The 23,923-nt window shown below is 45.2% G+C and overlaps 1 protein-coding gene and 1 long non-coding RNA gene across 4 annotated transcripts in view; one reads left to right on the forward strand and one right to left on the reverse strand.

Annotated features, from left to right (window-relative positions):
- Positions 1 to 23,923, forward strand: part of RAB3B (RAB3B, member RAS oncogene family) — a 68,167-nt gene that overhangs the window by 34,139 nt on the left and 10,105 nt on the right. For 2 of the 3 annotated variants that reach the window (XM_070609645.1, XM_070609646.1), the window contains exons 3-5: positions 7,563 to 7,681; positions 10,657 to 10,781; positions 22,988 to 23,587. In XM_070609645.1, the coding sequence (XP_070465746.1) occupies positions 7,563 to 7,681; positions 10,657 to 10,781; positions 22,988 to 23,175 (432 nt within the window). In that variant the 3' untranslated portion in view covers positions 23,176 to 23,587. Of the gene's footprint in view, positions 1 to 7,562; positions 7,682 to 10,656; positions 10,782 to 22,987; positions 23,588 to 23,923 lie in introns of those variants that run through there. The other variant, XM_070609647.1, reaches the window with a different exon arrangement.
- Positions 482 to 23,613, reverse strand: LOC139081894 (uncharacterized). Its single transcript, XR_011537362.1, has 2 exons — positions 22,965 to 23,613; positions 482 to 1,324 (listed from the first exon to the last, which is right to left on the reverse strand). It is a non-coding gene; the product is annotated as an uncharacterized lncRNA (long non-coding RNA).

Below are 23,923 nucleotides of genomic sequence, written 5' to 3' on the forward strand. Positions count from 1 at the left end.
GGAAACAAATAAATAAACCAGTAACTATAATAAACGTGATGTATGCAATGATATACTGTCAAACCATAAAAGGGCAGAGAAGAAAGTTACTTTGTGGAGAGAGAGATCAAGGAAAACTTCAGAGGATGTGACCTTGAATAAGGTTGTAAATTATAGAAGAGAAGGGGATTCCAGGCACAGCTCAGCATGTGAACCTAAGGCTCAGGAGCAGTGTGTTTGGGAAACCACAAGAAGTTAGGCAAAGCTGGAACTCATTGGTTCAGGGGAGGAATGAGAAGGAAGGAAGTGGAAGGGAAGCCTGAGCTAGATCCTGAAGGGTCTGTACATTCTACTGAGAAGCTTGGACCAACCCCATCGTGTGGGCTGTGTGAAGCCGGGGGAAGGGACTTAGACCGACAGGGAGATGATGAGATTTTGATTTTAGAAAGACCCATCTGACATTCAGTGGCTCTATCAAAAATGTTGCAGACACCCAAAAAAATCCACCCTTTCAACAGTATTTATTGGAAATCTCCTCCACCCCATGTGCCAGTGCTGTGCCAGGCAACGGAGACAAAATAGTAAGCAAACCCAGACATCCTGTTCTTATGGCACTTGCAGTTTGGCAGGGGAGACAGACCTTAATCAAATAATTACACAAATAAATGCAAAATTGCAGTGGGTGTGGGTGCTACAAAGGAGAAGCACGTGGTGCCAGGAAAGCATGTAGTGGGAGCATTTGAGTTTGCCAAGATGGTCAGGCCAGCTTCCCTGCTGAGCTGAGATCCAAAGGAAGAGTGTTGCCTCAAGGAAAGGCTCTAGAAGGCTCTGTGGGAATGGACCTCTCCTGCTTCAGAATCCCCATCCAATGCACGTTTACCTTCTCTGGTAAACAGATGCTGTAGACTTCATGCAGGTATCGTGTAGTATTCAGCCTTTGATCTGTAAGTCCTAGTCAACGCTTGCCACAGAATCAGCGCCCAGTGAGGATTTGAAAGAAAAGAAGGAAAACTTCTTAGGCACTTTAGATATTTGAAGATAGCAGTACTGTTCCCCAGAGTACTACACATCTTCCTTCCTTTGGTTGTTCCTCCCATGATACAGTTTCAATTTCCCATTGCTGTTCTGGTCATTCTGTTGGTTGTCAAGGTCCCTGTGACAGGTGACTTAAAACATCCAAGATACAGCCTTGAGCAGAGAGCGCTGGTCTCTTGGAGCCAGAAGACCTGGCTTTACTTAGGCCCCTTTTCATCATTCACTGTCTTTTACCTTTTCAAGCCTTAGTTGCCTCTTTCGTGGAATGGGTATATTGGTCGTTCTCTCACAGGATTTCTCTGGAAATTAACTGAAATAAGAAAAAAAAACTTTGTAACTCTAAGAGCTAAACAAACATAGGATTTAAGTATTTGGAGGGCTGCCACGTGAGTGAAAATTAGATTTATTCTTTGTGTCTCCAGAGAACAGAATTAAATCAGTGAATAGAAAGTACCACATGCAGATTTCAGCTTAACAGAAGGAAGAAACGTTCTAATATCGGAGCTGTCCATCAGCAGAATGGCTGCCTTTTGAGGTGGTGGGCATCCAACGTCGGAAATACTCAATGCAAGTATGCTGTGGAAGGAATTCCTATTTTGAGTGAGAGGGTGGGTTGAATAACTTTTAAAGTTTCCTTTTAATTTTAGAATTCAGCAATCTGATAGTGGAGGAACTGAGAGAGGGCATATTTGGCAGAGAGAGTAGCATGAACAGAAATATGGAGCAGAAATGAGTATGGCATGTGTGGGCGACCATGAGGAAACTCCAGAAAGAAATGAAGGGTCTGTGTTGGATTGATGGTTCAATGGAAGATAGAGAAGATAACTAATATTGGTTGAGCGCCTGTGTCCCAGATCCGTGTGATTCCATTTAAGCTTTGTGGGTGATTTCCAGCATTACCCTCTGATGGAGGGGAGGTTGACCCCAGGAAGCCTTAGACATAGTTGGAGGACCTCTTGTCTGGGAGGCTGCAGAGTGGGCTGGGTCCTGCCTAGCAGGGGAAAGTGGTTAAGAATACACAGTCTGGTTGGGCTATAGGCTGTGTTGAAAATGCACAGGCTTTGGTCAAAAGACAGAATTCGAATCCTGGCTCTGCCTCCTTATGCCTTGTGACTCTAGCAATTTACTTAACCTCTGTGACCCTCAGTTAATTTATATATAAAATGGGGACTCAAACTTGTCTGCTTTAGGCTGAAGTAACAATTAAGAGAAATAGCGTAGAGTAAAGGGCGTCCTGGGAAGAGCACATGCTTTAGAATCAGATAGACCCAGGTTTGAATCTCAGTCTGCCATGAACTGGTTGCAAGATCTTCGGCAAGTTATTAAACTTTTTCTTATCTGTGAATAGAGATAACAGTATTTTGAGGCTGCTTTGAAAATTAAATAAAATAGGAAAAATGCTTGGCATAGTGGCTGGCATGTAACAATGCTCAACTAGCAGTTTTATTTTGTTATTACAAATAATAGATGAGATCCTGTATATAAAGCACTTATCAAAGTGCCTGGCACACAGTAGGAATTCAGTTGACATTAGCTCCTTTCCCTCTCCCCATGTGTTTGTCTGCCACACTGACAGGGCTGCTGGAGGCCAGGGCAGTGGCTTGCTTACCCTGGTGTCCGCTCTCTGGCATAATGCTCTGCCCATATGAAGAGCTCAATGAAGTCTGTTTTGTAGAAGTGAATTGATTGCTCTTGACGACATGGTCTCCTTCCTCAAGTAGCCAGTGAGTCATGCCTCTTTCTTTCTCCTCCTTCCTGTCTCCTCTTTGGTTCTATTTCTGACTCTCATCAGTGGGAGGGGAATCAATGTTCGTCAAAGAGATTTTTAAAAATAAAGATAGAGAGAGGGAGGTTCAGGAGCGATTGTCTGGGCTACTTTCCGTTGAGCACAGGATAGTGAAAGCTGAATTGTTTCCAGCCTTGCTTTTCTTTTGTTGAAATACAATAACAATAGTATCAACAGTAATAACAGTAGCACCTATGAGCTTTATTGAGCACCTACTATGTGCCTGGCTCCCTGCCAGGTTCTACCCATACATTATCTCTAATCCTCACACAGCCATTTCACCATTGGTATTATTATCATCACTTTAGCTATGAGGAAATTAAGGCTTAGAAAAGTTAAATAATAATGAAAATGATGAATACTCCTGTATTTGAGTTCCTATTATAAGCCAAACATTTAATTACAAACACCCTACAAAGTAGGCATTATTATTTCCATTCCAGTCATGAGGAAACTGAACCTCAGAGAGTTGAAAAAATCAAGCTGTCCAAAATCACACAGCTAATGAAAGGCAGAGCTGGGAGTCAGACCAAGGCTGGTTCAACTCTTACACTCGTCCATTCCCTTCTATCAAACCATTTGCTTCGCTTTGAGGGAAGCATCATATTGAGATTCTGGCTGGAGACAGCCCTGGGCAGATTTGAATGAGAGGAAAGTCACTCATGGCATAAGACTCATCCACTCCAGCTGGGCAGACCCTGGGAAGCTGGCCCTGCTCCTGGGGCTGACTCTGGAAGTACAAAAATGATAACTGATGCCTGTATGGTACTTACTATGTACCAGGAACTGTTCCAAGCACTTAGATATAACAACTTTCTTAATCTTCAAAATAACTTGAAGAAGTAGGCATTATTATGATTCCCATTTTATAGATGAAGAAACGAAGGCCCTAAAAGGTAAATTGCCCAAGGAGGGGATTACACAAGAGCTTGAAGACCAGGAGACAGTGATCACTGGGAGCCATTTTAGAGGCTGCCTACCATAGTCACACAGTTATTAAGTGGCAGAACAGGGCTTCATACCAGAAGTCTAACTGCAGAGATCATGCTTTTAACCTCAACACTACATGGCCTTTTTGTTTAACAAGCAATGATTGAATTCCTACTGTGTGCACAGCCTTGTGCTAGACAGTGGGAGTACAGAGATGAAACTGATTCCATATCCAAGTTGATTTCTTGTGCCATACCAGGATTTCCAATTAATTTGGCACCAATTGGGTGACAGGACTCTTCTGTCAAAGAGCTGGGGCACAGGGCCAGGCTCCAGGCAGAGATGAGAGACTAGAAACTCCCACAGAGAAATGGCATAACAGGTAGAGTGAGAAGAGCTGAGACCTGGTCACAGTACAGGAGCTCAGAAATCCTGCCTGGGCCTCTAGATCACCAGTCTGGAAGGGTGGCTTAATTCTAAACCCTAGAGGACAAGATTTAGGGTCAGAGCCCTGTAGATTGGTGGGAGGAGCCTCATCTGTGGTATTGGTTCTAAGGAGCTCAGGAAGCAGAGGCAAGGGCATGGGAGGGGTAGACCAAATACTGCTGCAGTGTTTCATAGGTACCCACACGCAGAGCTTTTGTGTAGATATGGCAGACAGTGAATATTTTTCTCAGTAATGCCTAAGATTCCCAGCGTTGCATGTTCACTCACTCATCCATCTCTTCATTCATTCATTAATTCATTCATCCACTCACTTATTCTTGAGCTGGAGAAAATTGCATTTGCCAGAACTCTTAGGGAGACGTACTGTGTGTGGTCAGAAGGAACACTCTGATAAGCTGCTTGAGGTGAAGAGTAAGACACCCAAAGACCATGCTCAATGAACAGGAGATGGCGATTCACAAGCTCTCTAAGGATGGTGGGTGTGTTAAGTGCAGATTTTGTCTTGCTGCGTAATGTGTGCAAGTCTGAGCCAGAGCTGAATCGCTGAGGACATGGAAAAGCTGAGCCCTGCCAGAAACATAACTGCTATCTTTGATTTCTTATCGCTTCACATCTAATCCGTTATCGTGCCTTATAATTCACCACTTAAATACCTCTTGAATCTGTTTCTACTCCATCCTGGTTGTTACGACTCTGATTCAAATCCTCATTGGGCGTCACCTGAACCACTGCCAAAATCTTCTGACGAGGCTTCCTGCTTCCCATCTCTTCTCCTTCCAGTCCACCGTCCACATCACAGTCATAGTGATCTTTCTAAAATTCAGATCTCATCCTGCTAATTCCCTGCCTCAAAATCTTTGATCCTAAAAGATAAAGTCCGAACCCCATAACACAGCATTCAAAGCTCTTTCTAGCTTTATTGCCTACCCATTTCCCACCATTCCTTAAGTTCTTCTGGAGTACTCGCTGGCAAAGATTCTTCCTTCTGCCAGAATACCTTTCCTTCACTTCTGTGCGTGGAAAACTCATCTTTTGAAAAGTTTCTGTTGTCCTCCTATTGCCAAATAAGCATGTCTTCGGTGATGATCCTGGGTTCGGTACAGATTCTACCTGTGGGAGTCGTTATGGGGTCTACCACATTTCCAGTTCTCTTCTTTTACTCTTGGGTGTGACCATGTGGCTTGCGTTGGCCAGTGAAATGGAAAAAGTGTAAGTTTTAAGGGCAAACACATGAGGGGCGAGCCCAGTGGCGCAGCGTTTAAGTTCGCATGTTCCGCTTCTCGGCGGCCCGGGGTTCGCTGTTTCGGATCCCGGGTATGGACATGGCACGGCTTGGCAAAAGTCATGCTGTGGTAGGCATCCCACATATAAAGTAGAGGAAGATGGGCACGGATGTGAGCTCAGGGCCAGTCATAAGGAGGCCTCAAAAAAGGCCTCAGCAAAAAGACGAGGATTGGCAGTAGTTAGCTCAGGGCTAATCTTCCTCAAAAGAAAGAAAGAAAGAACGGCAAACACATGACTCACACACTTTCTTTCCCTCTGGTAGCTGCTTTGTCAGTCTTTATCCTGGAATAAGAAGACAAAAAGCAGAGCACGCAGCCAACTCTTAATGGATATGTAGCAATAGTGAAAAATAAAACCTTGTTGTTTAAGCTGCTGAGATTTTTGCTTTTTACCTAATGACCCAGTCTATCCTAACTGATGCACTATCTCTGCTTTGACGTCTTCCTTAACTACCCTAAACCGTCACGTTTCTACCTCACCCAGCTGTGTGCCACATTTTCTTTATGCTATTTATCTGGTAGAGATGACTACTGCCACATATTGCCTTAGCCGCCTCTACGCTTTAACCGAAGCTTCCTAGGGCAGGGATGGTGCTTGTTCCATTTTTATATCACGCAAAGTATGGTTCGTGGCCAAGGCAGGATACTGTAATGGGTGCAGGAGTCAGACAGACTTGTTTTGAATCCCAGTTCTTACACTTAGAGGGCAATCTCTCCGAGCCTCAGTTTTCTCATCTGTGAAATGTGAGTCATCATATGTACTCTACAGGGTTGTTCTAACGTTTGTGGCTGAGAGGTGCAGCATATGTACAAATAATGGCATGCTGTAATTATCGTTTCCATGATTTATTTTTCCGATCATTGTAGATGGTGTTCAGTAAATGCTTATGGATAAGTCTTTCATTGATTGAGATGTAGTGGTATGTGCGCTGGACTTGGAATCAGAAGTCCTGGATTTAAGGCATAGCTTTTGTCACCAGCTTTGTGACTTTGGGAAAGTCACTTACCCTCTTTTGCATTCTCAACTATAAAATGTAAGTACTGAGATCTACCTCACAGACATTTCATAAAATTTAAACAAGACAATATATGAGGAAATGTTTTATACATGCTCAAGCATCACACGTCTCAAAGTGTAATGACACAGAGAAGATTGGCTCGTCCCTCCAGAAGGACCATGTAGACGTGTGTGTGTGCTCAGCACCCAGTGTTCTCCGATACACTTTATTGTTGGTCTTGTCTTTGCTTCCTTACCTTTCTTCTTTCTGACTAGACTGTGAGCCGCTTGAGATAAATAGTTGTCTTAGTCATTTTTTTAGTAAAAATGTTTCTTTATTTCTCTTTATGTAAGAATAGTACATGCTTATTGTAGAGAAAATAAAAGTACATGAAGAAAATAAAAATCCTGGTAATTCTTGTCTCTCATACAGAGGTATTCACTATTAACTTTTTGATGTGTTTGTTTCCAGTTTTCTTCTCTTCATATATAGTTACAAAATGGATATTATATCATAGATACAAGCATTGTCTGATATCATTATTCTTATACAAATACACATAAAAAATTCTTATATTTTAACCATTCTCCTATTGTTGAATAAATAAGTTGATGATACTTTTTCACTGTCGAAATAAAAAGTGGTAACAAACATTTTTGTGCATAAGTATTTGTCTGATTTTCTATTTTTGTAGGAAAAATTTTTAGAAGGAAAATTTCTGGGTCAAATGGTACAAATATTTTTAATGCTCTTGAGACTTCAAAATTGATTTCCAAAAAGATTGAACCAAGTCCCACCCCCACAAGCAAGGTGTGAGGTTGCACATCTCACTACATCCTCATCTGTAGTGGGAATTATAATTAAAAATAAGATTAAAACCTTTTTTATAATAATTATCCATTTACATTTCTTCTGTGAATTGTGCATTTCTCTTGCCCATTTTTCTATGATGTTTTAAAAACCATTATATTCTAGTCACCACGTACAAGATGCGTAATAGATGCTCCTTAAATATACCTTGGACTATTAGTTAATTGTCCTGGGGACTTTTTAGGAACAAAAGCCGACTTTCCAGGAGGCTGACTCTGTCCTTTTCCCGCCCAGGACACAGCTGGGCAGGAGCGCTACCGGACCATCACCACAGCCTATTACCGTGGGGCCATGGGCTTTATTCTGATGTACGACATCACCAACGAGGAGTCCTTCAATGCTGTCCAAGACTGGTATGAGAATCATTCATTCGTTCATTCATTCATCAAACTGTTCATGAAAACCTAATGTGTGCTAGGCCTTGTGCTGTGTGCTAGGGAAACCCAGGTGAATCAGACATGGCTCCTGTACTCAAGGAGTTCACAGATGAGGGGAGGATAGATAGTAAGCTGGCCATGAAAATATCGTGTGACTGGTGCAGTGAGGAAGAGAGGCACCAGGGGCCGTGGGACCCAGCAGAGCGCTCTGACCCAGCTTGAGGAGTCAGGGAAGGTGTCCTGGAGTTGCTGACACATAGGCTGCATTTTGTAAGATGAACAGGAGTTAGCCAGAGGGGTGAATGGGTAAGAATGCTCCAGGAAAAGACGACAGGTGGGCAAAGGCGCGAAGGTAGGTGAGAGGATAGGAAGAGCAGAGGTCATAAACGATGTTGTGTGTTGGGGAAGGAGTTTGGATTTTATCCCATAGGTGGTGACATTTGAATGCGGAAACAACAGGTTCAGATTAATGTTTTAGGAAGATAGATTCTTAGAAATTTTCTATCTTAGAAAAAGATAGATTTCTTTAGAAAGATAATTCTGGCAACAGTGCTGAACAAGTTCACATACTGCTTCCCTATAAAGTTTATCCGTGGGCTGGGCTGGGGGTCCAAGAGCAAGTCCAGTCCACGTTCATAAAGGTTCAATCTACAGTGGACATCAGCACACCTTCCCAGAGGTAGAACCTCCAGGCAACTTACATCTTTCTTCCTGGAGCATTACTCACAGGGAGGAGGGAGCATGAGGGCAGGGACAGGTGAGAGGGAGGGACCAGGAGCCCCTGCCCCTAATCAGTGGAAAGGATGAGAATGGGGCGGGTGGAGCATCTGTGCCCGGCTCTTCTTCAGAATCAGAGAGGCTTAGCAGGCCAGGCACACAGCAGCAGTGCTGGCCAGTCCAAGCTTGTCTCCTGCTCCCTTCTACCCGACAGCTACCCTTCGAGGACTTCCCTTCTCCCAAGGAACAGTTGTCATGACTATATGAAGCATTGTTGGTGTCTTGGAGCCTTGAGCTGAGAGTGACCTTGCAAGCTGTCTGCTGCACCCCTTGTTCTGAACAGCAGTGCAGGATGCCATCCTCGTATCTGTCATTCATGGTGGTCTATGTTCTCCTTCTCAGACTCTCGGTCATCTTCTTCTTCCTCCTCTCTCCCCCATTCCTTTTAACAACTCCTTCTCTCTACCTTCCTTCTTTCTCCTTTCTTTCCTCTCTTTTCTCTTTCCTCTTCTTTTCTCCTCCTTTTTCCTTTTCTTATTCCCTCTCTTCCTTCCAGTCATGATTTTTCTCCCGTCCTCCCATCTCCCTCCCCAACTTCCCCCCCCCCCGACCCCTCTCACCATGAGTGATTAGCTGTTTCTTTAAGTGTCTCCACACTGCTCATTCCTTGTTGGGCTTGACCTCCTTCCCTTTCTCAATCAGTCCCTGTACATTCTGCCTCAGGAACATAGTGACTTTAACACCTGGTGATACTTCCTCCAATAATAACCTGAGTTGCTAATCTGAGAGCTGAGAGTGGATGGGGGTGGGCGGAGGGAGGAAGATGACAGGAAGAGTAGCCTGGGAGACATGGAGAGTTGGCTCCAGTTACCTGCCTTGAGGCTGAAGACTTAGTGCCCAGCTCTCCCAAGCCCTAGCCTTTGAAGTTTGTCTCTGGGAAACTTGGTCCCAGAGTGGCCCCTGCCTGCCATCTAAGCAGCAGCGCCCAGCGAGGAACCTGGCTCTTTGTCAGCCCACAACAAATGGAGGTTGAGTAAATTGCATTCTTTGAGGGAATGGCTTCTCACCCTTAAAGAGAAGGGTCCTGGTGAGATCAGCTTTAGGAGCAAGGTCGGTAATAGGTCCAGACTGTAGATAGGATTGAGTTAGATTGGGTGTCAGTGTCAGGATAGGGTCATATTTTAGCTCTGCTTTAACCATTTGCTGTCTTATGCATTCATCAGATGTTCACTGACAACTTCTCTGCTCTGTGCTCTGTCCTGGGGGCTGGCACCCCAAAGACTAATAAGCCTGTCCCTGCCCCAGGAAGGGACAGATCAATTCAGCCAAAGGTAACAGGTGCCGTGGTAAAAGTACAGGGAGCCAAAAGGAGAAATAATCGTTTCTGCCTGATGGGGTAGTTGGGGACAGAGTTAAGCCCATCCCCACAAAAAGATGTCTCCACTATATAAGGGTCCTATTTTATTCCCTATGTTAAAATTTTGTTTCTAATTATAGAAGTAATATATTCGTACTTTCAAAAATTTGAAAAGTACAGAAAGGTATTTTTTAAAGGTTTAAAAATCATCCTATGTGAAGGAAACCACTCCTGACATTTTGGTTTCTACAAATAATCATAATCTAAGGCCTCAGTAAAGGTTTATGAATCACAGAGGAGGGAGAGGCTGCGGGGCCCAGGAAGGCTCCCTGCAAGGGATTGTGGGATCAGCCCTGGGCCTTGGGGCTGAGTTAGTGTGGGGAAGGGATTCCCAGTATAGCAAAGGCACAAGCCATGGGAGAACATTTGGGGAATTGTTGAGAAGGTTTGTGAAGTGGGAGGAAAGATGATGAGCTGGAGAGACAGGACATGAATGGTCATGAATGCCTAATGGAGGGATCTAGACTTCATTGCACAGCTAATCAGAGGGGGCCAGAGAAGGCTTTTAAGAAAGGATGTATCATGGTCAGATAGACATTTTAGAAAGAGCTCTCTGCCCGGTGAGGAGAGGGATGACCAGATGCATTAGTGGAGGGCTCGTAGGAGCTGGGTGAGGTTTGCAACCAGAGCTCAGGGGTCAGCGTCTGTGACAGCCAGCAGGGGCATGTATCTGTCTGTCTGTCCTCAGCTGAATTAATTGACACTAACTTGGGTGTGGCCAGCTCCGTGGAAGGCAATTGGCTTCTTCAAACTTCGCAGGGTCCTTTTTGGCCTAGGAGCGTGTCCTTAACAGAGTCCTCTCTCTGTCTCTCTTTAGGGCTACTCAGATCAAGACCTACTCCTGGGACAATGCACAGGTTATCCTGGTGGGGAACAAGTGTGACATGGAGGAAGAAAGGGTTGTTCCCACTGAGAAGGGCCGGCTCCTCGCAGAGCAGCTTGGTATGTGCACAGCACGTGTGTGTGCATGCATATGTGCATGGGAGTGTGACATGAAGGGTGTGTTGTGATTGTGAATTATGTGCATATGTGCTCTGTGTGTATTGTTTTATATTTGTGTGATGTACGTATGGGGTTTGTGCTAGGTAATTTATTATTTACGATACATGTATATTTTGTTACATTGAATGTATAAGTAAAGCTTAAATTTATGAACTCCTTTTTTTTTTTTTTAACCAGCTCCTTCCACAAAGGATTTGAGGTGACTTATAAAAATCATTATAGTACATCAATAAAAAAACTATAAGTAATCGAGAAAATTGGAGGATAAGAAAAGCAAGGGTAGGAGGAAAATAAGAGGAAGCCGGGGGTGAGATAAGTATGTATGTTGTAAATTCTTGGGCATGTGCAAGACTTGGGCCAAAATATTGGCTTTGAGCTCCCTCGCAACCATTGCAAAGAGGGAAACATAATCAGTTACATGATTCAGAGATGGTCCAATATAAAAGCAAACCCGCTATTCCAGAGAAGCACTCCTCTTCATTGGCAACTGTAGAGCAACCTCTATATGCTGCATGTGACAATGTCCTTAATATCAAACATCCTTACAGCAACCACAACGCTGAACATTATAGGCGGTGTCTTACCATTTCTCTCAATGTAAACTGATGCTTCCTCACCAAACATAATTCACAACAAAGGTAATTGTATGAAGGGATGAAACAATGCGGTTTACGTATACAGCCCTGGATGCTCTGACTTTTCCCAAGATTAAAGCATCTTGACCCTTGTGCTCCACTGAGACGCAAGTGCCTTAGGTGTGTCTCAGTGGCCCCACGGCAGACTCCTACCTACATGTGCTTAAATAGCAGCTTTTTTCTTTTCTTTTCTCTATTGGGGTTTAATGCAAAATCCCCTTGGAGGAATTTTCCTCTAAAAGGATGGATGGACTGCTTAGCTTTTAGCCAGTCTTCCTAAGTAGCTCTCACAACCTAGGTGTTTAAGTATTGAGGAATGGGGAGTTTAGAGTGATACTCTCTGACAGTTTCTGAAGGACAGATATTTGGGCCGGTAGGTGCGGAAACTGTATAATATACAAGTGTGAATTGTGTGTCGTATATATTTGTATTGTGTGTATTATGAGTAGGTGTTGAGGGGGAGAGTCCTAGATTTCTTTCTCCCCTCCCCTGCTCCCCAGGGTGGCCTTGGCATAGAAATTAGCAAACTGTATGTGCTTAATAAATAGGGAGGTTGGGTCATTTTGGGTCTGGCTGTTCTTATGCCGTCACAGAGGCTCTCCAGTGCAGAAAGTGCCTCCACCCATCCGTGGTTCACAGAACAGTGAGCATGTGGTGAAGCCCACACTTGGGTGACCTCGGGATGTCTCCTTATGCCTCCAACCTGCTGTCCCCAGGGAGACACCCAGCACTCTCTCTGGACCCACCCTGCCCCGTCTGTTTAGAATGCCCTCTCCTACCCTCATCCAGCCAGTGAACCCCCACTCAGCTTTCAAAATAGCTCAAGCTTCACGTCTTCTATAAAGCCTTTCCTGGCCCCCCCAGAGCTCTTTTCTTTGTGTCCCCATTTAATGTACCCCATACACACAACAGTCACAGGACCCATCACACTTGCCTACTCTTGTTTTCTTGTCCGTCTCCTGAAAGCCCCATGAGGACAGGAAATGAGTCTTGTTTATCTTTGTACCCACAGTACCTAGCATATGGCCTGACACTACTTTTGAGTAGACGCTGCAAAAAATGTTTTGATTAAATTTTTATTATGTTAAGTATTTGGCTACTTCCTTTTATTTCAATCCAATTAAGATTTCCTAAGCACCTACCCTGTGCCTGGTACCGTGCTGTGAAATAGGATACATTCCCTGGTGTGAAGGACAGAAACAGTGATACCTCAATGAGCAGTGTTGTGACCGAGTGGTGTGCGGGGGTTGTGGGAGCACAGAGGAGGCACCTAAGTCGGTGGGGGTCAGAGAACATGATGCCAAGCTGAGTCTTAAAGACAAGCCAAGTGAGGAAGAGAGGCAAGGGCCTTCCAGGCAGGGAGAATAACACTGCAGAGGCGAGGCCCAGCACTGTGGGTCCAGGAAACCATAAATCAGGGGATTGTGTGAGCCTAGAGTAGCGATTGCCAAAGAGAGAGACTCATGCCGCTGGAAGCGTGCAAGGTGATTTTATGTACGTATTTTGATGTATATTAGGAAAAAATATAATCAGTGTGTCAAGCCCTTAGAGTTAAACAAGGCTAGGTTTTAAAAAGGTTTTAAAAATGTGAGTTAGTTTTATATTAGGAAAAAATATAGCCAGCGTGCCAAGCCCTTATGACTAAGATTTTAAAAAGACAAGTTAGTTAAATATTTATTAGGTGTTTACCATGTGCCAGGCACTATTCTAAGTGTTTTTAAAGTATTACTCATTTAACTTAATACCCATAGAACCCTATGAGACACATACTTTTCTTATCTCCATGTGTTTTTTAGCAGATGAGAAAACTGAGGCACAGAGAAGGTAAGTAACTTGCTTAAGTTCACATAGCTAGTAACATGTAGAGTCAGAATTTGAACCCAAGCAGTAGTCTGGCTCCAGAGCCTGTGCTCCTAACCACTTAACCTCCCTATACAGCAAATATGGTAATAATAGGTGATATATATCGAGCATTATATGCCTTTTATGCTTTGCATATACTCATTTGATTCTTATTATAACCCTTCAAGATAGGTATTCTAGAATATGTCCAATACTCTGAAAAATGAAATTCAGAGAGGTTAAATAACTTGCTCAAGGTTACACAGTTAGGAAGTTGTGAAGTCAGTATAGATCTACCTTTTTTTTTTTTTTTTTGGTGAGGAAGATTGGCCCTAAGCTAACATCTGTTGCCAATTTTCCTCTTTTTTTTTCCTCCCCAAAGCCCTAGTACATAGTTGTAGGTCATTCTAGTTCTTCTATGTGGGATGCCACCACAACATGGTTTAATGAGCAGTGTGTAGGTCCGCACCCAGGATCCAAACCAGTGAATCCCGGGCCGCCGAAGCGGAGTGCGCATACTTAATCACTCAGCCACAGGGCTCGCCCCAGATCTATCAAATCTATTTAGGAACATAAATGCAAGTGAGATTAATTCTTAGTACAGGGTTTAAGGAGGCACTTGAAGAGGACCTTAATGAATTGGTCAGATTTGGGCAGGTCAAGGTAACCCATCTCTGTCCTATACAACTTCCTCAGCTTTCCCCTATTGCTTACCAGAACTTGCCTATTTACATGTCTGTCTCTCTTGCTAGACCTTGAGAGCAGTTTGGGTTATGTCTAATTTGTTTCATTATCCGAAGCACCCAGCACAGGGCAGATCTTCATTCATTCGTACATTTATTCACTTATTCATTGAAAAATATTTATTGAGTACATATTCTGAGCCACGTTCTGTCTTAGCACTTAGGATGTAACGGTGAATAAAACAGCTGTGATCCTTACTGCCATGGAACTGATGGGGAAAGAGGCATAAATAAATAACTATACAAATAAATATATAATTAAAAATTGTGTAAATGAGTTAATGGTGTGGTATGTAAAATATGTCAATAGAGCTGTTAAAAATTAGAAGTTCTGCATGAGTTAGGACTCTTGTTATGGCAAGTGATAAAAATCCCAAATCAAACTAGCTTTAATTTAAAAAGTGGAATTTATTAGCTCATCGCTGAGAAGTCCGCTAGACCCAGGACTCAACGGCACTCTCCATTTCTCAGCTTTGCCTATCCTTCAGCTTCCTTCTGTACCCAGACTCTGCATGGGGAAAAGACAGATGAGGGCAGCTCCAGATTTATGTCTTCCCAACTTCCGCGGGAAGAAGCCTTCTCTCTCCAAACTACCATATACCGATCTCAGGGAGGACTGTGATTGGCCACCTGTGAGTCCCATGCCTGTCCCAGTAGCTGGGGGAGGCAAGTATTGTCACCTGTGGTCCCAGCACAACTGTTTAAAGTCGTGGTTCCCTAAGGGCAGGAATGGTGGGCAGATAAGTTTCATAAGTCCACCACAAATGCCATGAAGAAAGTGAAAAAGAGAGGCCTAATTTTAGACTGGAGAGTCAAGATCTTCTGAGAAAGTAACACTTAAGCTGAGAACTAAAGGATGAGAAGTTAGCCAGGGGAAGAATCGGGGTGGGAGAGGGGAGGGTTGCACATCAAGAATAGTCCTATTGTGGGTCAGAGCTTGAAACACTCATGAGATTGAAGGATGGCCACATTGCAGGGACTGAGTAATCAAGGGGAGGGTAGTGTGAGATGAGAGTGGAGAGGTAGGCAGGGGCCAGATCATTCAGGATCTTGCAGACCGTGTTAAGAATTTTGCAAGAGGGGGCTGCCCGGTGGCATAGTGATTAAGTTTGTGTGCTCCACTTCAGCAGCCCAGGATTCACTGGTTCAGATCCTGGGCCTGGACCTACACAAGGCTCATCAAACCATGCTGTGGTGGCATCCTACATAGAAGAACTAGAAGGACTTGCAACTAGGATATACAACTATGTACTGGGGATTTGTGGAGAAAAAAAAAAGAAGATTGGCAACAGATGTTAGCTCAAGGCCAATCTTCCTCAACAACAACAACAAAAAAAAGAATTTTGCAAGAACATGATCAGATCTAGGAACAGTGAGGAAGGATGCTCAGCCTTCCTCATCCCACTCCAGTCCTATCCCTCTGCTATGCCAGCCATTAAGTAAGTTTCAGTGGTCATCTTGCCACTGCAGTAGTGCCATTCTCTACTCTATGGAATTCCTCCTCAGGAATCCCTTTCTTCTCCTTCTTCTTCTTCTTTTTTGGTGAGGAAGACTGGCCCTGAGCTAACAACATCTGTTGCCAATCTTCCTCTTTTTTTTTCCTCCCCAAAGCCCCAGTACATAGTTGTGTATCCTAGTTGTAGGTCATTATAGTTCTTCTACGCGAGATGCTGCCACAGCACGGCTTGATAAGCGGTGCATAGGTCTGCACCCAGGATCTGAACTGGTGAACCCCAGGCCGCCGAAGCGGAGTGTGCGAACTTAACCACTTGGCCATGGGGCCAGGCCCCAGGACTCCCTTTCATGTAGCTTTTCTCAGCTCGCTCAGCCAAGACTATTGATATGGCCAGCAACTAGCATTTATTAAAGCTATAAGTAGCAACAGGTCTTCCATGTCCTCAAAGTTCCTGGAACATGGGTGAGACTGTAAAGGCACTGAGGCGGGTGAGTATATGGGAGGATGGAGGAGTTTCAGGGACTTCTGTTCCAGGAAGCATGACATTTTAGGGCTTCTGCCTCCCTGTGCCCCTCAGAAAGGGGCTTCTTCTCCCTTCCCTGGATCTGACTGGGAATGGGTCTGGCCAGAGCCCAGGGAGGCTAGTAAAAGAGAAGTGCACGTCTGCCCACAAGGGAAGGAGAGACCTATTTAAAATGTGGTTTTGAAACACACATACACTCATTCCAGCAAAGTGGTGGGAAGAGCACGAGACTAGGAGTTAGGAGACTGAGGGTTTCATCCTGCTTCTACCACTACTTTACTATGTCACCTCGAGCATCTTGTTTCCTGATTCTGAAAAACAGGGGATTTGGATTCATTGAGTGGGAAAGTCTGTTCTGCTCCATCCCTCTTTGATTCCATGATTTCGGTTCACACATCTCTCCACTTACCACTCAGCCCGCAGACCCTTGTACACTGCCTTGCTTATTTTAGGTGCTCCATAAATGTTTTTTGGATTGGGATGAGCACTTGAAACCTTGCATTACTGAGCCTGGTTGCAGAGAAACAAAGACCTAGTTAGCATTGATAATAACTAACTTTGATGCAGTGACTTAGAGTTCACAATGTATGTCACACCAGTTCTCTTGTGACCTCACTCTCTCCTAGCCTGGAAGGCAGCATTATCATCAGCTCCGTTATACTAATGAAGAAGCTGAATCCAGACCACTTGTGTTTTTTTGTACACAATGTACTGTGCCATACTTCAGTGTGGTTTTTTCTTCACTTAAAGATTATGTGGGCCAGCCTCAGTGGCCTAGTGGTTAAGTTCAGCATGCTCTGTTTGGCAGCCCAGGTTCAGTTCCTGGGCACGGACCTACACCACTTGTCTGTCAGTGGCCATGCTGTGGCAGCAGCTCATGTACAAAAAGAGGAAGATTGGCAGTGGATGTTAGCTCAGGGCAAAGCTTCCTCAGGGAAAAAAAAAAGATGTAACTCTTCTAAGCCATAGAGGAAGTAGGTGGCAGGCCCAGTGCTCAAACTCAGCCTTTGGACTCAAAATTCTAATGCTCCCAGTATATCACCCAACAGTGTTTTTCCAAAAGCCCATAGTTTCTCTTCAAAGTTCGACCCTCAGTCACAACGTTAGTGAGATTTCTTTAGATTATATGTGGTAACACATAACCTGAGTTAGGAGCTTAGATAATAAAGGTTTATTTCTCACTCATGTTACATGCCAGCTGTAAGTCAGCTGAGACTCTGTTCCATGTGTCTTCTTACTCTGGAATCCGATCTGGGATGGCTAAACCACACAAAGGCTCTTAAAGCTTCTGTTGGGACTTGGAATGCCCACATCCATTGACCAAAGCAAGTCACATGATCAAATCTGATGTTGATGGAGCGGGGATATATCCCTCCCACAAGGAGGCACTGCCAACCACATGGCAATGGATGGGGATGTAAAAATCCTCTACAGAGAGGGCAGTGAATAATCTGCCACAGTCACCGAACACAAGATGGACCCTGAGTACACAGAGTTGAATGGGTTCCCTGCCCTCAAGATGCTCATTGACCAGGGAAACAAGATCATAGAGAATTTCAACATCTTTTGATGGCTGTGCCAGTCCTTAGCCTATTATCATTTTTCACCCTTCTCTTGCTCCCTCTCTCTCCTGCAACGCCCTCTGGGAGGTTGACCTTTGCAGGCTGTGTTTCCCAGGCTCCTGTGACAGTGGCCTCTGTCTGGGATCAGCCGAGGAGAGACACTGGCAGGTGTTGGAGATGGGGAAAGGGAGAAACTTGTGTGTTCCCCGCAACCCACCCCCTACCTTGGCTGGCTCCTCCAGCAGAGGCTGCTCCTCTTCTGACTCCTGCTCCCATGGTTCTAGCTTCCTTTGGCTCTAGTATTCCTTTTTTTGCTATTGATAATCTCTGGGTTTCCTCACTATTCTATTTGTCCTCTCAGTTCTTCCATCACCTTTATAACCAATTCCTGCTGGTTTAAATGTTAAGAATAGTTCCCGTTTTCCCGTCGGTGACTGTGTGAGGTGCCATGGGAGTACAGGGGAGAGGTACATGTGTGTTCTGAGTGGTGGAGATGGGGTGCGAGGAGAAAGGGAAGGCTCCCTGGAGACAGTGATTCCACAGGTGGGTAATGAAGATGATTAGGGATAGGAGCTGGAGAGTAACAGTGTGAATAAAGGCACCAAATGAGACAGTGTTGTTTCTGGAGCACAGTGTGAGCCAGGAAGTTGGAGCTGGAGAAGCAGAGAGAGGCCAAGCCATGCAGGGTCTTGGTGTTAGGCCAATGAGCCCGGATATTGCATTGATTAGACCTCTTTCAGATACCGTGACACAAAGCCAAGTCAATATCATTGAAGTTATCAGGACAGGGACACAGCTGAAGCAAAATGGAAGAGAAGATTGCTGGAGATGAGATGATCAAGAAACTAAGAGGCCAGGGTGTTGGATGGATTGTCCACATGAAACCCAAAGTTCCTGAGAATGAAAACAAATCTGGAAAGGAAGACAGCAAATCCCTTGCTAAAATCATCAGTGACCAAAGAGCATGAGCTGATGGTTGATACATGACGGAGATGAAGAGGTGTGAGAGCGGAATGGAGAAGGGATTTGAACATTAAGGTGGAGGGGAAGCGTTTTGGGGCAGTGTCAGGATAAGGAGAGGTGAGTTTAGCTGGTTCCAAGTTTCTGAATAGAATCCTGAGGTCAAATTCAGAAGCAGGCAATGTGGACATAGTTTATGGATTCATAACAGCTGCCTTTGGACAGGATAGGTAAACATGATCACTCTGGGGTGTGGGGATCGTCTCAGATTCAGTTAAAAATTGGGCCTCATTAAAGACAGCAGAAATTCCATTGTTCCGAAGCCAATTAGAGGGAGGAAAGTACTGGGGGCTAATCTAATTAAATGGTTGTCATCTTCCTGACCTCACTGGATTCTCAGTTCCTGAGAGTCCTTACTAATGAACCTGAGGAAAGGTTACTATCTGGGCCTACTAATGACGAGCCTTCTAGGAGTCTGACAGTAATTGGATGGGAATGCGTTTGCAGCAGAGGAGACCCTTGAGCTGGTTACTTGAATCAGTGTTCTCATTCCTTGGGTACCTTTGAGATGACAGTGAAGACATCTCCTTGGCGTGACATATGAGCTCTGCATGTTTGGCCGCCTACTGCCTCATCTCTCACACTTTGAGCTTTCTGCTCTAATGATAGCAAACTGCTACGGTCATTCTAGCGTATACCAAGGCAGTTTTTTCCCATTATCTGTTCTCATGCTGTTTTCCCCACGTGATGTGCTACACGTGCATTTGCTCACACATACACTCACACTCATGTAAAGAAACATGTCTTTCTCTAGCTGATATCTGCTTAGGATTCAGCTTCTCCAAGAAGCCTTCCCTGGCCCCCAGATTCATTTAGGTGCCTCCTTTGTGCCCTGAAAATCCTCTGGCTTCCCACCATTGCAGCATTTATCACTTTAATATTGTCAATGCGTCTATCTCCCACACTAGACTATGAGCTCCTCAAGGGTGGGAACTGTGTCTGATTCACCTCAGTCTCCCGGTGCCCAGCACGGGGTCTGCCATGCTTATTCAGCTGAGCTCTCACAACCCCCACTGTCCACATCCCCTCAACCACCCCTCCATGCTCATTCCAACCTCCTTCATTTGCCTATTCATTCAACCAACACTCACCAAGCACCTATGCCTCCAGCTGGTGCTGAGGCTAGGATGAATGACATGGTCCCTGCCCAGGGAGCTCCTTGTCAAACAGACTTCTACCATGCAGGTTAATACATGCTGTGAGAGACGTAAGCACAAAGGAGAATGAAGAGGCCACATCTAAGCTGAGTCCTGAAGAATAAGAAGTTAGTTAGATGAAGAGTTTTGCCCAGTTCTGGCTTTAAAGTCTCCCATCCCCACTAGCTTCTGGAAGCTTCCTCTCCCTCTCCTCCTCTGCCACTCTCTCCTTCCACCACATTCTTGCACAGCCTCTGATTTGCTCTACCTAGGTTAGAAACATTATGGTGTGTTCTGTCACTGTTCCAACTGAGAGCGAGACAAGGGGGCGTAAGGGATAGAGCCCTGGTTTCTGCCCCATCTCGGAGCCTCAGTTTCCCTATCTGTAAATTACAAGCCTAACCCTTGCCTTGCCCTAACCCCCCTCACAAGGTGGTTTTAAAATTGTAATCATAGACTATTAAGGACCATGCACATGTGAAGGTTAACACTCTGATTGGTGCATCTTTACAACTAGATTTGGTTTTCCTTTCTCCCTGGCACTCAACACAAGACCTGGCACAAAGTCAATATTCAGTAAAGACCTGATTGACCCTGAAAGATGAAGAAAAAGAGGATTTACCCAGAGGTCGTGGGAGATGATGCAGGAGCAAGGAAGCTGGGACTAAAGGAGGCTGGGAACATAGGGGAAAGGGACTTGCCATGTGTTCCTCATGCTGATCACTTCACATAGTTTTATGCATTTAATTCTCATTTTCACCGTATAAGGTAGGCAATATTCACCCCATTCTATAGATGAGGAAATAGAGGCTGGGAGAAATTAGGCAACTTGCCTAAGGCCACACAGCTAGTAGCTGACAGAAGCTATATTCATATCCAGGCTGTATGACTCCTCTGCCTGTTCCCACTGCCCACCTGCACAACGTGGCCAATCCTTTCCTCAGTGCCAGTTCCTCAGAAAGGATTTGTGCCCCTGGCCTTGACCTATGTCCTCATCTTCATCCAAACTGATAGTTTAAGCCTATTTACTTCTTTACCCATTTGCCCCTTTTCTAGGCTAGCAACACACTCCCCCCACCCTCCCAAACACGTCATTGGGGATAAGCCAGTCAAAGGCCAGAGAATCCATTTTTCTTATATTCATGAAGGAAAAGCTACACGCTGGAGGGTCTCTGAAGCTAAGTCGGTTTCTAAGGCCTGAGGATAAAGAGCCAGCAACCCCCTCCTTCATCACATGTCCACAATTAGCGGGCACCTCTCAGCTTGCCTTTCTCAGGTCGGGCAATAGGCCGCAGGAGAGGCTGTCAACCAGAGGTGGGCTGGCAGGAGCTGTGAGTGCCTTCAAGCCGGGAAGCCCAGGGGAAGAGGAGCCTTGTTTGTACCTGGGGGCTTCAGCCCTCTCTGTGTATGGTGGGATAATAGGGAGAAGGAGGAAGAAGGACAGAGACTCCCTTCGTTGTGGGAGATGATGACAAAAGAAGGAGAAAAGGATGAAGAGGAGGTGAGAGGAGCAAGGTGAAAGAAGAGCAGAAAGAATCTCGTTGTAATAGGCGACTTTTGTAGAGCAATTTATCCATCTTCTCTCTCCTCCCAGCCGTTCTCAGCAGGAAGACACTGTTATTCCCGTTTGACAAACGAGGAGTCTGAGACTCAGAGAGGTTAAGTGACTCAGAAAGGTGAAGTGACTTGCTCAGATTCAGACACTGTAGTGGTAGTCAGATAAAAGCAAAGGAGGTCAAAGAGAGCTGTAAAGGCGGAAGAAGATACAGTTAGAGAATCAAAAAGGAAAGAGAAAGGGAGAAAGAGGAAGAAATGGGAGGCAGGGCTGTGTGTGGGCTTTAGAGGCAGCCAAACCCAGACCAACCCAATTTCCACCCATACAGCCATGTGACCTCACACGAGGTGTGCAATCTCTTAGAGCCTTCATTTTCTCAATAAACTGAATATGATTATATTTACCCAACAGGCTTTGAGGGGATTAAGTAAGGTGAGATTTCTAAAGCTCCTAGCATAGCATCTGGCATATAGTAGGTATTTGATAAATATTAGAGATCCCAAGGAGAGTATGAGGAATAATGGAAAAAGAAGGAGCTAAAATGAAAAAAAGGGAAGAGAAGACTTGAAGAGCAATAGAGATGGATTCAGGAGGAGGAGAAAGAGGAAGGTGGATGGACAGAAGAGAAGGGAGTAGGCTGGGCAGGGACGTGATGGAGAAGGCAGCTTATGTTTCTAAGGGCTGCCACCAACCTCACCAAGACCCCTCAGTTGGGAAGCAGCCACTTTGTCCGAATCAGGAGGGCCTTTCTTGTGTCTCCTGGGACAACCAAGTTCTGTTCATTGTCACAGAAAGTGTCATTAAGGATCTCAAGGTTCAAAACAGACAAGACTGTCTCATGCTTCAGGGGCAGTTTCCCCTGGCCTTTTGTTGGGTTTGTGTGGGGAGGAAAGATCCAGGGGTTCAGGGAGGAGGAACCCCACGGAGTGGAGCTAAGCCACTGTGTCTATGGGTAGAAAGAGCAAATGAAACTTTGCTTATTCATCATGGATCTTGAGGTGCCTCCCAGAGCCCAGACTAGAGCTGGCCAGCCTGGGGTGAGTGGGAAGCAGGGGAAAGAGCAGGAAAAGCTCAGTCAAAAAGGCCAGAGCCCGTGCTTCTCATACGGCTGCCTCTTGTACTTATCTTGGGCAAGTCAGCTTCCTTCTCTAAGCCACAGTGTCTACATTAGTGAAATGGAGAGGGTCTGCCTGGACACTCCTTCCCCTGGGGTGACATGAGGATCAAATGAGATAATGGATATGATAAATGCTTTGGAAACTGTGAAGTGGTGTGCACACATTGAAGTATTTGCTCTTTCAGAAAACACGTAATGACCCCCCCACACACCTGTGTCAGGCACAGGGCTATACATTTTACATGCATTATTTTATTTAATCCTTAAAATAATTCTATGAGATAGGTCAAATTATCCCTATTTATAAACCAGGGAATTGATTCATGACTTGCCAGGGGTCACACAGCTGATCAGTGGTAGAGCTAGGATCTGTCTGACTCTAAAACCAGTGTAAGTAATTCCTTCCCTAGACCGTCTCCTTGGAGCAGAATCCTCTGCCCGTGGATTGGGCCTCCTTGCTTCACTCCTGAGCACTGGCTGTATTAATCCAGCGTTCTGGCCAGGAGACATCAAAGGGAAAGGAAAAATTCTTACCTGTATCTCTCTTCTCTACTCAGGGTTTGACTTCTTTGAAGCCAGCGCCAAGGAGAACATCAGCGTGAGGCAGGCCTTCGAGCGCCTGGTGGATGCCATTTGTGACAAGATGTCTGATTCGCTGGACACGGACCCCTCCATTCTGGGCTCCTCCAAGAACACCCGTCTCTCTGACACCCCGCCACTGCTGCAACAGAACTGCTCGTGCTAGGCAAGGCCCACCCTCCTGATCGCCCCTCGTTGTGGCCCCCACCCCCTCTGCTCCCCCATTACACCCTGTCCACTCCCAGCCCCAAGCAAGCTGGGTTGCTGCTGTTCTTTGCGTGCAGCCTGGGTGGAAGCATGTCCCTGGGATTCTCTGCAGATGGCCCCACTTCCAGACACTCAGCATAGACTAACAGCCAGGTCACAAGTGGGTGGAGATTCACTTTACAAAAGAAGGCTCCATTTTACGAAGGGGATTTACTACAGGGACTTGGAAAGTGAATTCCTCTTCTGCCTTTACAACAAGGTTTCCTCATTTACCAAAATTTGACACACACGCTTTTCACAGCTTGCCAACTGTGTCAAGTGAGGCCCACCTGCACAGCTAACCCTATTAAAGAAAACCTCCTGATATACAACATGCTAGTTTCCTATCAGCCTCCCTGTGGGGCTTTCTCTCACTGCAAGTCAAGCTTTGGCTCTCAAAGCCCTATGCCTGTTACCACGGATGCCCGCAGGGCCTGGGCAGTTGCTGTGGTGACAGGCCAGAGCTAATCTCCAGGGAGCTCAGCCTCTCTAATGATGCTGAAGGAGCAAAGACTGAGTCAGAAACACTCTTAAAAGAAAAAGCTTATCCCTTGCCAAATGTCAAAAGGTTCCTGCCAAATGAAAGAGCAAGCGAGTGAGCTCAAGAAAGACAAAAAGAGAAACACAGGCAAGATAAAGAAACGGGTCATGAATTTCTGATTTTCCTG

Source organism: Equus przewalskii, chromosome 2 (assembly GCF_037783145.1).
Source record: "Equus przewalskii isolate Varuska chromosome 2, EquPr2, whole genome shotgun sequence".
In the NCBI taxonomy this organism is placed as follows: domain Eukaryota; kingdom Metazoa; phylum Chordata; class Mammalia; order Perissodactyla; family Equidae; genus Equus; species Equus przewalskii.